The sequence below is a fragment of the Spermophilus citellus genome (genome assembly GCF_964194105.1).
Source record: "Spermophilus citellus genome assembly, chromosome: X".
Lineage (NCBI taxonomy): Eukaryota > Metazoa > Chordata > Mammalia > Rodentia > Sciuridae > Spermophilus > Spermophilus citellus.
In genome coordinates, this window is record NC_138190.1 from 36,942,899 (window position 1) to 36,956,908 (window position 14,010).

Here is a 14,010-nt window from a genome sequence, read left to right on the forward strand (position 1 = left end):
CATGCCCTCAGTGTTCAGCACTCCCCGGAATTCGTTACAAATACCTCCTGTACCAAATAACACCCCCCGAGTGTCAGTACAAGAGCCCGCCCCGTTCTCAGCGCCCGGCTCCCCGCTGGTATCTCTGGAAGGATCAGCTCCGCCCCCAGGCGCTCCCCGAGTGTCAGCACCAGAGTCCGCCCCGCCTTCATTGCCCTACCCCTGGGTATCGTTAGAAAGATTGGCTCCGCCCCCGGACGCCGGGCTAGAGGGGGTAAAAGGGTCCGCCTGGTCCTTGGCGGTCCCCACTCTTATACCTACGCCTCCGCCTCCGGAGAGTTCCAACCAAAGCATGGCGAGTCGGGAGAAAGCGAGTACCGCAGGCCACATGTTCGACGTAGTCGTGATAGGAGGCGGCATCTCAGGTCAGTGTGCACCATAGCGGTGGCCTGAGGGTCCCTGGCCTGCCTGGGGTGGGGGACTTGCAATGTGACTGTGGTATTTGGAGGTCTCTGATGTGTAGAGTGTAATTGTGCCCGGGCTCCAATCCTACGAGGTAGGAATGGGGGTTGGGTCCATTTTGCTGGTGGTGTGAACTGGGGGAGGGAGGCACAATTATTTTACTATTATTAAATACTAATGTTTAATTAACTCTTGCTGTGCAGTTACAGTTACATTTAGCACTTTTTGTAGATTTTCTCAGTCCTTAGCAGTTCTATATGGTGGGTGCCAAATTTGCCATATTTCACAAAACCAAGCAACTGAAGTCTTGGGAGGAGACAGGTTTAATAACTGTCAGGAGATCAAATAGCCTAGCTGGGAAGTGGCTGAACCATTTTCTCTCATTTAAAACCCTCACTCCTAATTACTGAGGTGGCTGCTTTACCTTACTGATTTCACATCCTTTGCTCTAAACAGAACTACGAATTTCTGTAGTATTGAGGTAGTGGTGGTAGTAGTAGTAGTAGTATCCAGTCCTGCTCTTCTCTAAAGCACTTTTCCTTAGAAAATTTGGTAGGTGAAGAGCAGGGAGATAGAATCCTTTAGGAAAAGGTGAAATTAAAAATTAAAAGGAAAGGTGAGCTCTTAGTTTCAATCTATTACTACTCCCATTTTTTCAGAACTTGCAGGAAGGTGTAGGGCTTTTATTGCCCAAGGGAATGTTTTTATGGAGCAGGGGCTGAGGGCAGGTTGTGTCCTTTTTCTAAGAGCCCTTACTGACTTGCATTTTGTCCCTTGGTTCTGGCTTGGGTTTGTGGTTGATCAAGTGAGTAGTGCATAAGGCTTCTGGGTATCTCCCTGGAAGCTTCATCTTGATTAATACATTAAATTGCCATTAATATTGTTAATATTAATATTTAATTTATATTGTTAATATAAATTGCCATAATATTGTTTGAAATTTAGAGATTGTGTTATGTTTCAGTCCTAGCTAGAATCCCACACTGACCTGTCCCCTCTCCCCAGGTGTTAGTAATTTCAAATATACCTATAGAATGTGATTTAGAAAGAAGGGGAAGAAAGGTGGAAGGGAGTAAATAAGGTACCCCAACAAGGAGCCATTTTTTTATGTGTGATCTTTTGACAAGGCTGAACATGTTCATATATTAATTTTGGATACAAATAGCTTTTGACTCAGGCTGTTCAGGATAAACAGTCTTGATCACCAGAGAAGAGGTTGACATGAACTGATGAACTGTTGCTTTGCAATTCCAGCCAGTTTGAGAAAAAACATGCATTTAGGTAGGAGCATCAGAAGATAGCAGATTCTGATGGAGAGTAAGAAAAAGGAGCATTTCTATTGTTTCACCTTCATTCCTTTATTTATTCACTCCTTTAACAAACACTTGTTGACTGGTATTTTCAAACACCTTGTCCTTCTAGGCAAGCATTCTAGAAGCAATATGATTGTTGGTCACTGGAAAATTAATATGATGATAATTTGTAGGATTAATTGATTAGGAATTCTGTCTCCTCTTCTGTCTATATACCACACAGTTTGGGGATCTTTCTAGGATTTTATTCTTACCTTTTTCTTTGCTTGTCTCCAGTATTCCTTTAAGAGAGTTTTATCTTTTCTTTTTCCCTCTGCCTGATTTATTGATCTTTCTCCTTTCTCCCACCTGATTCCCAATACTTGGTCATTATCAGATGTGGATTTAGCGTGTAGCTGATGAACCTTATGCTTTATGGCCTTACAGCTTGAAGTCCCTTCTGTTTCTTGTGCTAAATAAATAACTAGTTCCATACTGAATCTTCTTTTCACAATTTTGCTTTCTATTTTATAAAGAGAATGTCGAAATTATATAAGACCCCACCAAATTGGGATCTGTTCATAGTCATTATTATTAATTTGTTCATTTCCATTTGGGACAAATTGAAGGCATTTCTTGAGCAGTAGTTCATGTCTTTATTCCAGAGGCCAGCTTCCTGTTCATCAGTGACAGTGGGAAAAGCACTTGGCTTCCTCAAATGTCATCTCTATCAGTCAGATCTGAGTAATTTTAATACCCAACCTGACCAGAAACATTTTTTTTTCTGTCTTCAGTATATTTCCAGATGATTCACAACTAAAATAAAAGTAGATGTAAGTCTGGTTTCTGTTAGGTCCCAACATAGACTGGGTATTCCATGAACCAGCATTTTTTTCCCATACATTCTTGTGAACTCCAAAACACATCCTCCTTGTATGTGCTTGGCCATATACCATGAGTTAATAGTCTCTCTAGGTTTTAAATGCATTTGGATGTTCCTTTTAACTTTTGTTGAGACTTGAACACTTGTTACCCACACATTTATAACATATGACCAATACTTAGCATTTGCAGTGTCATTCCTAAATGTAACATCCAGAGGATATATATTCTCAATGATATTATTCAAAATTAATATATGATAACAGAATTATAACTATCTTTGTACAAATAATTGCACATCTTGTTATATCTCCTTTTATCATTAATAGAATAAAATGGAGTGTGTCTTACAGCCACAAAGCCCTTCTTTATGTTCATCCACTAGTTAAATAATTTTATATACTATGTTAATAGTTGAAAGGAGAAACAGCCCCACTTATTTATTAGTATACTGGTTTCTTTTACTTACTTTGGCCCTTGTCCATCATCACCCATTATCTATCAACAAGAATTTTTAAAACTCTTCATATTTTCTGTGACACTTTCAAATTCTGAATTTTTATATCACATCGATTGTTTTTTTTTCCCTTCCTTTAACTGAGTTGATATTCTTGCGAACTTCTGGTTTTGAAATGATCTCAAGGTTCTGTGATTCATCACTTTTGAGCTTTTGAGAACTTGTCCTCTCTTTCACAACGGAGAACTTCAGCATTCTCTTATCTGTAGAAAGCTCCCACATCTCTAATTTGAATTCTTTTCTTTCTTTCAACTTCTATCCTTTAGATTATCTTCCTGGATATTTGGAAATACTGTAGATTGACCATGTCCAAAAGCTACCATGTCTTTCAATTGAGCATCTCTTCCTTAGTTCCTTTTTTTTTTTTTTTTGGTTTTTAGTGGGAGAAGGAGTTACTACTATTTTTTCTATTATTCTTGACACATACTTTTTTTCTTTCATTCTCTACACCCCCTTATTTTTCGCGATGCTGGGGATCAAACCCACAGTCTGGCATACACTAAGCACACACTCTTCTGCAAAGCTACATTCCCAACCCCCCCATACCCTTTTAGCAGGTCTAGATTCTCTTTGGGGATATTCCTCTTTTGCTTCCCCTGTGGCCATTCCTCTACCCCCATCTCCAGGGCAAAATTTTGACCCCTGAAGCCTACCTGATTATGATACTCTTCCCAGTTGTCACTCTTTACAGTAATAGCTCTCCCTTTGCATCTAATTTACACGCAGTATTCTCCAGGACTTGATTTACCTTAACCTCTTCTTTCATTACCTTGCTCATCCGTTTAGGACTTTTAGTGGTCTCCTATTACCAGCCTCTTAAGAACCCTTCATGTTCCCAATTATCTGGCCCCACTTTGGTAGACAAGTAGCATTTCCTACTGTACCCCAACTTGGACTTGAACTTTAGTCATGCTGTCTCTTGTTCTCAGTGCCACACTGTGTTTATTTTTTCCCTCATAACTTTCCTATTTTTTTCTTTCTTAACATGGAAATTCTCTCTGTTCATTTGTTTATATCCTATCCATCCTGCAATACCTGGAGGAAGATCCTTTCATTGATTACTCTGGCTCCCATTGACTCCACCATCCTCTTTGTAGAGCTTATAATCTGCATTTAACAATTTACACTCAATTTCTGCCTCTTATTTCTTGATTTATTTTAAGGATAGTGGTTGAGCCACTAATGTAAGATGCTTTTTATTTTTCTTGCTCATAAGCCAAGCTGCTACAAATAGAAAAAATGATAGAAGACCAGCAACAGATTTTTTTTTAGTTGTAGATGGACACAGTATCTTTATTTTTATGTGGTGCTGAGGATCAAACCCAGTACCTCACGCATGCCAGGAAAGCACTCTACCACTGAGCTATAACCCCAGCCCCAACAGATTTTAATATTTGCCCTTAACTGGAAATTTCTGAGATGTCTTTCTTTAAAGAGAAAAACAAGGAAAAGAGAAAAAAAGCCCACCTCTAGGGGACAATGCATACTATCATTCACAGGGCTGTTTAGAATTTCAGACTCCTTGAGTCTAAAGGGTTTTAAAAGCAATCTAGTTTGATCACCTAAGATTTTAATCCTCCTAACAGCATCTCCTTAATGATTATCTGACTATAGCTCTGAACACGTCTAGGGGAAAGTGAATGTTATATTCCTCAAAGCAACTCATTACAAGCAGCAGTAGCTCTGGCTCCTGAACTTGTTCAGGCATTTTTGAGCCACTACCATATGCTATGCAGTGGCTAGATCAAGGGATAGAGGTAGATAAAGATGAGTAAATAGCATCACTGCCCAGAAGGTGCCCCTATCCTCTTGGAAGAAGTAATCAAGTGGGCAAATAATTGACATGAATATAGTGAGATAGATATGAATGTTATGAATATGAACAACGTCCTGGGACCTTCAAAGAGAAGTAGGATTTTAACGGATAGGAATAGGAGGATGGAAAAAAGACATACCAAACAGGAAGGATTGGAGACGCACTAGTAAGGAGTCAGGAAAATATAAGTCATACATGAACAGGGCTTAATATAAGCCCCCAGCAGAAATGCCAGGGAAGGAAAAGAGTTGCCCCCTGTGCCTCTAGGGATGTGATGCTGATAGCTATTGAGATTACCCTGGTGTGCCAACTCTGCCAGATTTTTGTGCCTGTGTGAACTGTGAATACTTAACAAAGGCACAGTGAAAACACCTTAGTCATAGCACTGGAGTTTTAAAAAATCTGCAAAAAGTGTCTTGTATAAAGAGCTTTTAGTATCCAAACAGTGTCTAAGCAATAGAATTCCCCCATTATTTTTGTTTACGAGCTGAGCTCTACTAAAAGGATTGAAAGCACTAGCTGCCCAGAATTCAGTTTGTATAAAGCCGGCAAGGATTGGATTTTTCTCATCATCTGAGACAAAAAAGCCGTTTTGCAAGAAGAATGACTAATGTTCTTAGTTTCAAAAATTGAGTATACAACATATGGCAGTTTCCCTTTTTGTTGAAATAAATCACTCATTTCTGCTAGGACCATTTTAGGCATTTTAACCCAGAGCTTGGCAGCACATGCTGTGTAGTATTACAGTGATTAAGAAAAGCTTCCATTTAAAAATGATGATGACTTAGTTATTTGGATACCCTAAAGTTCAGTGCTCGCTGAGAATTACTTTTGCATCTTTTAGGATACTTTTCCCCAGTTTATATATTTCTCATTAAAAACAAACTAGGAGACTTTTACTTTCCTGTGTAAATTTTTTCTATGCTGAACAACGAATACAAGAATTACATTTATTTGGGTTCTGATTTTTTTTTAATCTTCATGGTCAAATGAGTTTTTTAATAAATCTGACATTTAATGGGCAGTTTTAGCATTTAGTCAATATTAATTGATTTGAATTTATACATAATCCTCAGCTCATATGAGAAATTCTTTTTAATAGTAGATCTAAGTAGAGTATAATTTCATGAATCACAGAGACCAATGATGGAGAAATATATTGTCAAATATTGGCTCATAAAATCTGTGAAATTATGGCATAGAAATGTTTTAACATATGAAAAATCTTGCAGTATTTGGTCTCAGATATACCCAGAAAAACTGGAGTTGTATTTTCGTTTTATATCACATACAGGAGTTTGCAGGAGTTCTCAGCCCTATAATTTAGAAAGTATAGACACCCTATCAGTACTTATCTAAAGACTATACTTGCATGTAAGAAATTGATGGATTTCATAATGTAAAGTTTTTTTTTTAATTTTTAGGTTTAAGTGATTAGAACTTCATAAAATGCATTAAAATCTTTTCTAAATGTTGTGTTGGAGACAACTTGACTTTTAGGACTAATTTTCCACTTTTTAAAGTCACAATTATTTTACATTTTTACCAGCAATTTTTATTTTCCTTTGGGTGACTTATTCCCAGTTATATTGTCATCTATCATTGTGTATTAGGGAAATTTAAAGTCTTTGTGCCATCATTTTGTAATTTAAGAGATTGGATTAAATTATATATGATATATTTTTCAGTATCTCTTTTGGTAATTAGTCAGCTTCATCAAGGTCCATATCTTTAGCTTTTTTTTTTTCGGACCCCCTCTTAAACATTTTTTTTTCTTCCATGTTTCATTATGGAAAGGATTTGAATCATCTCACATGTTGACATCTTCCACTAACTTAAATAGGGTGCCTGACTCTCTGCACAAGTGCTCATTCACACCTTCCTGGTGGCTTCTTTGAGTTTTTATTTAAAATCCCTTTTCCTGTTGTTGCTAGGCCAAAGTAAACAAAGCTGCAATTATTAACAACATTTAATTGATTGAATAAGTAAGAGTGTCAATAAGAACTTTAACACCAGATGATAGATAAGCTTTGAGAGTTGAGTTAATTGCATATTAACCATGTCCAAGAATCAAAGAATGACTTCCCATAAGAGATCAAAGTGACTGGACAAGAAGCTCAGAGGGGTAAGTGAATTACCAAATGCTACAGAATTCTTCATGACATAATTGGCCTTGGGCCCCTACAATACTGACTACCAGGATAGTGTTTTTTCTATTCCCGACCTCATTGGATTTGCCCTATAGGCATATTCATAGATCTCCACTAAACATTATTATGTTTTACTTTGAAATTTTATGCTCTAAAATGTTGTAACTGTTGCTTGACTGTAATTTATACATTAGACTATATTACACCAGAAGTTATTACATTGTGACTATTTAAATTTCAAAATATGGGGCAACCTATTAGGTATAATTATTTTCATGTGATAAACTCATTTAATTTTTAAATTAGTATGTTTAAGATAATATGTAGAGCTTTAACAGTTTTGATCAGCTTTTGGAGCAAATGTACCTTTGAAAATCTGATGAAAGCTATTAGACCTTTTCACAAAAAGGGAAAAAAAAGCACGTTTTTGTACACAGACATTTTCCCCCATACCAGCCCAACATCTTATGTTCTGGAAACCTCTTCATTGTCACTGTCCCTATAGTATAATTATTTGTGGCCAATACTGAAATTTCACAAAAGTGGTAAAAATAATTAAAAACATTATATCATGGGAGAGTTAATGGTAATGTATTAGACCATGATGAAAAGAGTCAAAACATTCAAGCCAAAACTAAGGCACCTATGTTTTATAATTTAAATAAGCCCATGACAAATAGAGAAAAACCTAACATGTTTTGAAAAGAAAAAATTAGGGAGAAATGGAAAGGTAATGGAAGACTGTTGTGGTTGACGTGATTGATTACTTTTAGTAGTTTCCCAATACAGGTATTTAAAGATTTTTTTTAAAATATTTTTTTAGAGAGACAGAGAGAGAGAATATGAATTTTTAATATTTATTTCTCAGTTTTCCGCAGACACAACATCTTTGTTTGTATGTGGTGCTGAGGATCGAACCCGGGCCGCACACATGCCAGGCGAGCGCGCTACCGCTTGAGCCACATCCCCAGCCCCTATTTAAAGATTTTTATATATTAAAGTCATTGATATTACATATGCATTTATGATTTACCATGCATTTGTATTTGCTTACAAATATCATTGGCCATTGAAAGCACTTGAAAAAATTTAGATGTACATGGAAGAGGAAAGTTTTGGTCAGAGGGTATTCTCTAATTCATGTGTCAGCCCATTTGTCTATCCATGACTCATGTGAAACCCAGTACCCCTCTATGCAGCATGGGTTGGTTATAGCTATGAGCCTGAAGTGCTATTGATACAGGTTGAGCATCCCTAATCTGGAAATTCAAAACATATTTTCCCAAAGCATGTTTTGAAGATTTTTTTCAAAGTGTCTGAAATGCCCCAGAATCTGAAACTTTCTGAGCATCAACATGATGTTGCAGGTGGAAAATTCCTGTACCTGATCTCATGTGATAAGTTGCAATCAAAGCAGACACATGGAAAGTACTTTATAAAACTACCTTAAGGCAATTGTGTATAAGGTGTATATGAAACATAAATGAATTTTTGTTTAGACTTTGATCCCATTCCCAAGATAGGTCATTATGTATATGCAAATATAACAGTATCTGAAAAACAATCCAAAATCTAAAACACTTTGGGCCCAAGCATTTTGGATAAGGGATACTCAACCTGTACCCAAGGTTGGATCAGAAGTTCTGTGGGAGCAAAGAGAAGGGAATAGTTAATTATACATAGAGTAAATGATAGGAAAAGTAATTCATTGAGAAAGTTATGCTTGATGGTAGTGTCATTGATTTTTAAATAGATTCTGAAATGTATTTAAATGGACACTTAAGGTGACTATTTCCAAATTAAATGAGTTAGCTGTAAGCTGTGGCTTAAAGATCTCTCCGTGTGTTGCCTGCATTTATTCATTCAATATTCATCAATTGAGTGCTCATTATGGACTGTGAATAAAAGTTGTGGGTTTTGCTGTTTTCTTGCTTTGGGAACATTGCCTTGAAAATATAAGTGTGAGCTGATATTTGTCTATATTTTTTATTGTCCTTGTAGTGTTCATTCCAAGAGTCCCAGTATGCAGTATGCGAGAATTCTGTTGGCCCGGGACAAGTAATAAAGGCTTAATTTAAAAATGTATTATGCAATTTACTCTATAAACATTCCTGGGTGGTGATGAATGTTACAGTTTAAAAAATGTCACTTTTAGGGATAAAGAAGAACTATGTGATATGGCAGAACATAAGTTATAGCTACACCAAAACTTTGCTCTAATACTCTTGGCGTGTTCTGTAGGCGTTGTTCACCTAGGGCCCTGCTTATGGAAATTTATTACCATAATTGTTGAATAATCATATAAGAGATAAAACTATCTTTTACCAATGGTGTATTTGTCAGTATGTTTTGAGGCATCATTTTTCAGAAAGGTATCTATCACCCTTTGTAGGTGGAAAAATTGAGTTTAGTCTTTTTTCCCCTGTAGAACTTCTCAGGGCCTTTAATATACCAGTGTTCTCTGAGAATTTCTTAGAAGAAGAAACAGTGTAAGGTCTCCCAACTTCATTGATAGTTTTCCCTGAAGCATCTTGCTTAAGGACTAGTGTTCCAAAAAACATTTTGAGAACTGTGACTTTAAACTATAGCCCATCCTAATATGCAAAATATGAGTATGGCTGGGTAGAATGCTCATGCTTAAAAAATTAAACAAAAAAGGCATGCTGTCCATCTACAACAAGAAATTTTTTAAAAAACTGTACTAGTAGTATCTAAAATTTTAAGTTTCAATGAAAGAAGGGGGACAAATAATGAATTAAGGGATAATTGTATTCCCTAACTTGAGTGAGATCCATTTATCTAAAGTGAAGATGAATGTTGAACAATAATCAAATAAATTAGGACTGTCTAGACAGCCAGTCTGTTGAATTCAGGGCAAATTGAACTTAATTGTTAGCTTTCTTCTATTTATCATTTGAGACAACCATATCTGTTTACTTTATTAAAGGTAAAGGATTATGAGCTTTGGCCTTTTAAAAAACAGAGAATGATTTCTCTGAAAAACAGCAAAGATGCAGATGGATATAGATATAGATATAGATTAGATAGTTCAATAGATAGATAAATAGGAATGGTGTATGTGTCAGAGACAAGTTTATATATGTACATTGATATTCTCTGTATCTCTTATGCCAGAAAATACAATACTGCTTTAAAGATCAAAAACTGTATCAGTGGGCTGGGGCCATAGCTCAGTGGCAGAGTGTTTTCCTAGCATGTGTGAGGCACTAGGTTTGATCCTTAGCCCTGCATAAAAAATTAAATAAAGGCATGCTGTCTATCTACAACTATAAATTAAAAAAAACTATACTAGTCGTATTTAAAATCTGCTGACTAATGCATAAAGGTTAAAATGACCTGACACCCTATTCTCTTCAATCTGTCTTGGTTGCTTGAGATAAAGACAAACTAAGTAGCATTGGACATTTCCCTGTCACCCTCATCATCCTTATGAGCATTGTTTTGATTTTTTAGCAGGTGGTTCATCTATTGTTGCAACAAGTATTTGAATACATGAAACTTGGCAGGCTCTATTCTAGGGATACAAGGTTATATAATACATTTCTGTTCTCAAAAAGTTTATAACACACAATTAGCCTCTTAAGGCATCTCAACCGATACTTCTAAAACAGGATGATTACTATTTCCCCATAATTCATTTTACCTTGGCTGTTTCCAACTTAGTAAGGGGTACCATCATTTACCTAGTTGCCCAGGTCAAAAATCTTGGAGCCATTCTTGACTTCTCTCTTTTTGGCATACACCACAGCCATTCAAATGGAAAACCTCACTGGGTTAGCCTCAAAATATGCCCCTAGTCTGACCACTTCCCCACACTGCAACCACAGACACTCTCATTCAAACTATTGTGGTCTATTGCCCTTGTCCAAGCCACTATGATCACTTTCCCAGAGATCTGCCTCTTATTTAGTCTCCATCCTCCCCTCCTCTCTTCTTCCTTATTGTTTCTTTCCTCACAGCAACCAGGATGGTCTTTTTTTTTTATTAGCTACACATGACATTACAATGATATTGGCAATTCATACATTTGAATCAATTGGGGTACTTTTTAAAATATTTATTTTTAATATTTATTTTTTAGTTTTTGGTGGACACAACATCTTTATTTTATTTTTTTATGTGGTACTTAGGATCAAACCCAGTGCCCTGTGCATGCCAGTCAAGTGCTCTACCACTTGAGCCACATCCCCAGCCCCACCCCTCTACTTTTAATCTTCAATGGCTCCCCCATCATGCTTAGACCAAAACCCAGAGACTTTGCCAAAATGTACAAGGTACGATGTCATTTTGTATCTTCTTAGTCTGGTTTCATCTCACTCGAATGAGTGTCTGTGCTAGCCTCTTTGTTGTTCTTTGAGCACATCAAACTTGTTTTTATCTTCCCCCATATACTTGCATGGCTCACTTCTCTACTTCATTAAAGTCTGCTTTAATGTCACTTCTAAGAGACTTTCCATGATGACCCTATCTAAAAAAGCACTCCCTACTCCTGTTATACTTCTTTCCCTTTGCTTTGATTTATCTTCACACAACTAAATATTTCATTAATATTTTATAACACTTAATATTTATTTATATGCGTATATTAACTGAATATAAGATTTGTGAGTGCTTGCTTATATTCATCTCTGCATCACAACATCTAAGACAGTGATTAGGAACTAGTTAGGAGCACAGTGTTATTTGTTGGCTGAAGGAATGAATTCAGGTAGGTTTTTTATACTTGGTGAAGGTTTTAAAATAAGTAATTGGCTAGTACCTTCCATATGATGTTAAATAAAATTGGTAATGGTGGGCATTACTACATCATTTCTGACTTTAATGCCACTATGTTGTCACCATAAGCATGGGTGTCAAGCCAATCATGGCAAAAGTCCCGGAAGCCTTCCCAAATCACCCCTAGCAAGCTGGCTTTAGTGTCTCCATAGCACCTTTTGTATTCCATTATTATACTCTGGAACACAATGAACTTGTTCATGTATTTATCTTATAGAACAACCCTGAGAAATCCTGTGTACATCCCAAGGAATTTGTTTCCCACAGAATACCCTTTGGGAAAACCTGAATTAGAGTAATCAGGACCAGGGAAGTAGTACTTAAGATAGTACCTGAAATTACAAAAGGTGATCACCACTACCTAGAATAGCATAAAGAAGTTTTAGGATTGAAGCAAAACCACGAGCCTTAGAAAACTGGTCATCAGTGACCTTACGGATGATAGTGATGATGACAGCTCACAATAATATAACATTTACTACATACCGATCACTTGACTGAGTAATTATGTGTTACCTTGTTTAATCCTAATATTAGACACCAGGAAAGATCCATTATTATTATCTCCTTTTACAGATTAAAAAAAAGGCTGAAGAAACATTACTAGGATTATCACACACTCTATAGTGGAAACTCTTCCAAAAATACACTTGACCCTCTGTATCTATAGATTCCACATTTTCATATTTAACTTCTCTTGGACCAAAAAACATTTGAGAAAAAAATATCATCTGTACTAAACATGTACATATTTTTTCTTATAATTATTCCCTAAACCATATACCATAATAACTATTTACATGGCATTGTAATTAGTATTACAAGTAATCTAGATGATTTAAAGTATATGGAAGATGTGCATAGGATATAAGGGACTTGAGTATCCATATATTTTGGTATCCATGAGCATCTTGGAAACAATCCCTCAAAGATACTGAAAATATTAAGAGAATCAAATAGGAACCTGTACCAGGCATGTTTTATTTCACCAATTTATTATAGGATTTTTGCTTTATTATTTTTTTTAGCTGTGAATGCCCTTCAGTAGGAACACATACCATTGAATTTGTGAGGGATTTTTTTAAAAGAGAGAGTGAGAGAGGAGAGAAAGAGAGAGAGAATTTTTAATATTTATTTTTTAGTTCTCAGCGGACACAACATCTTTGTTGGTATGTGCTGCTGAGGATCGAACCCGGGCCGCACGCATGCCAGGCGAGCGCGCTACCGCTTGAGCCACATCCCCAGCCCTTGTGAGGGTTTTTGAATTTCAATCTCTGAAGAAGGTTCCATTCATTAATAAATTATTTCAACAAAATAATTTATTTTGTTTCCTGATGGTCCACTGTGTGCCAGGCTCTGGAAATATAGCAGTAAGCACAACAAGTAAAGACCTTATTTTCACAGTGGCTTAATTAAATAATTATAGAAAGTGTGTTGTGTGCACATGTGCATGGTGCCAGGTAATGATGTGTTCTAAGGAGAAAAATATAGGTAGTTGAAACAGAGTATGACAGGTGACTATATTGTTTGTCTACAATGATAGTGGGGCCACTGAGCATTTTTCATGAGCATTTTTCATATTTCATGATTTATTGTATGGAGGAAATGGAGACAGCAGATCATGTGTCATAGAAGAAAATCAGAAAGCATACAGGAACTGGAAAGAATGGCATGAGTCAATGGAGAAATTTCATCTTTTCCTCTGGCAATATGAATTTGCTTAAAGAAATAAGAAAAAAAAAACACAGGAAACTTGCAAGGTAGAGAAGGCAGGGATATGTGTGGAAGCTAGGTTCCACTCTAAAAGGATGCCTGAGATTTATAGCCCAGGGAGAAAAGTATAATTTTCCTGAAGGATTCATCACAGATATTAAATCCCAAGGTGTGCCATATAGGTAAAATCACTTCCTATATCATTTATCAGGGAACAATAGCCATTCCAGGATGTTGGAAGCACTGTAGAATCTATGGAAGCAGTTTCCATGAGCAGTGGCTTTAAGAAGCTGGAGCTTGGTTTGAGGTTGCTATGACAACACCTCTGCTGGCTGCAAGCAACCTCTCACCCAGGCTCTTCTGATCTAATAACCAGGGCTATCATTGCCTGAACTCTTAATA

General features: G+C 36.6%; 2 protein-coding genes across 7 annotated transcripts in view; both read left to right on the forward strand.

The window, feature by feature from the left end:
- The window catches only part of LOC308638858 (uncharacterized protein), a 547,213-nt gene that overhangs the window by 181,401 nt on the left and 351,802 nt on the right, over positions 1 to 14,010 (forward strand). The window lies entirely within an intron of this gene.
- MAOA (monoamine oxidase A) overlaps positions 153 to 14,010 on the forward strand; it is a 79,945-nt gene continuing 66,087 nt past the window's right edge. Inside the window, exon 1 of the mRNA XM_081276747.1 lies at positions 153 to 404. Within this exon, the coding sequence (XP_081132873.1) occupies positions 332 to 404 (73 nt within the window). The 5' untranslated portion in view covers positions 153 to 331. The remainder of the gene's footprint in view (positions 405 to 14,010) is intronic.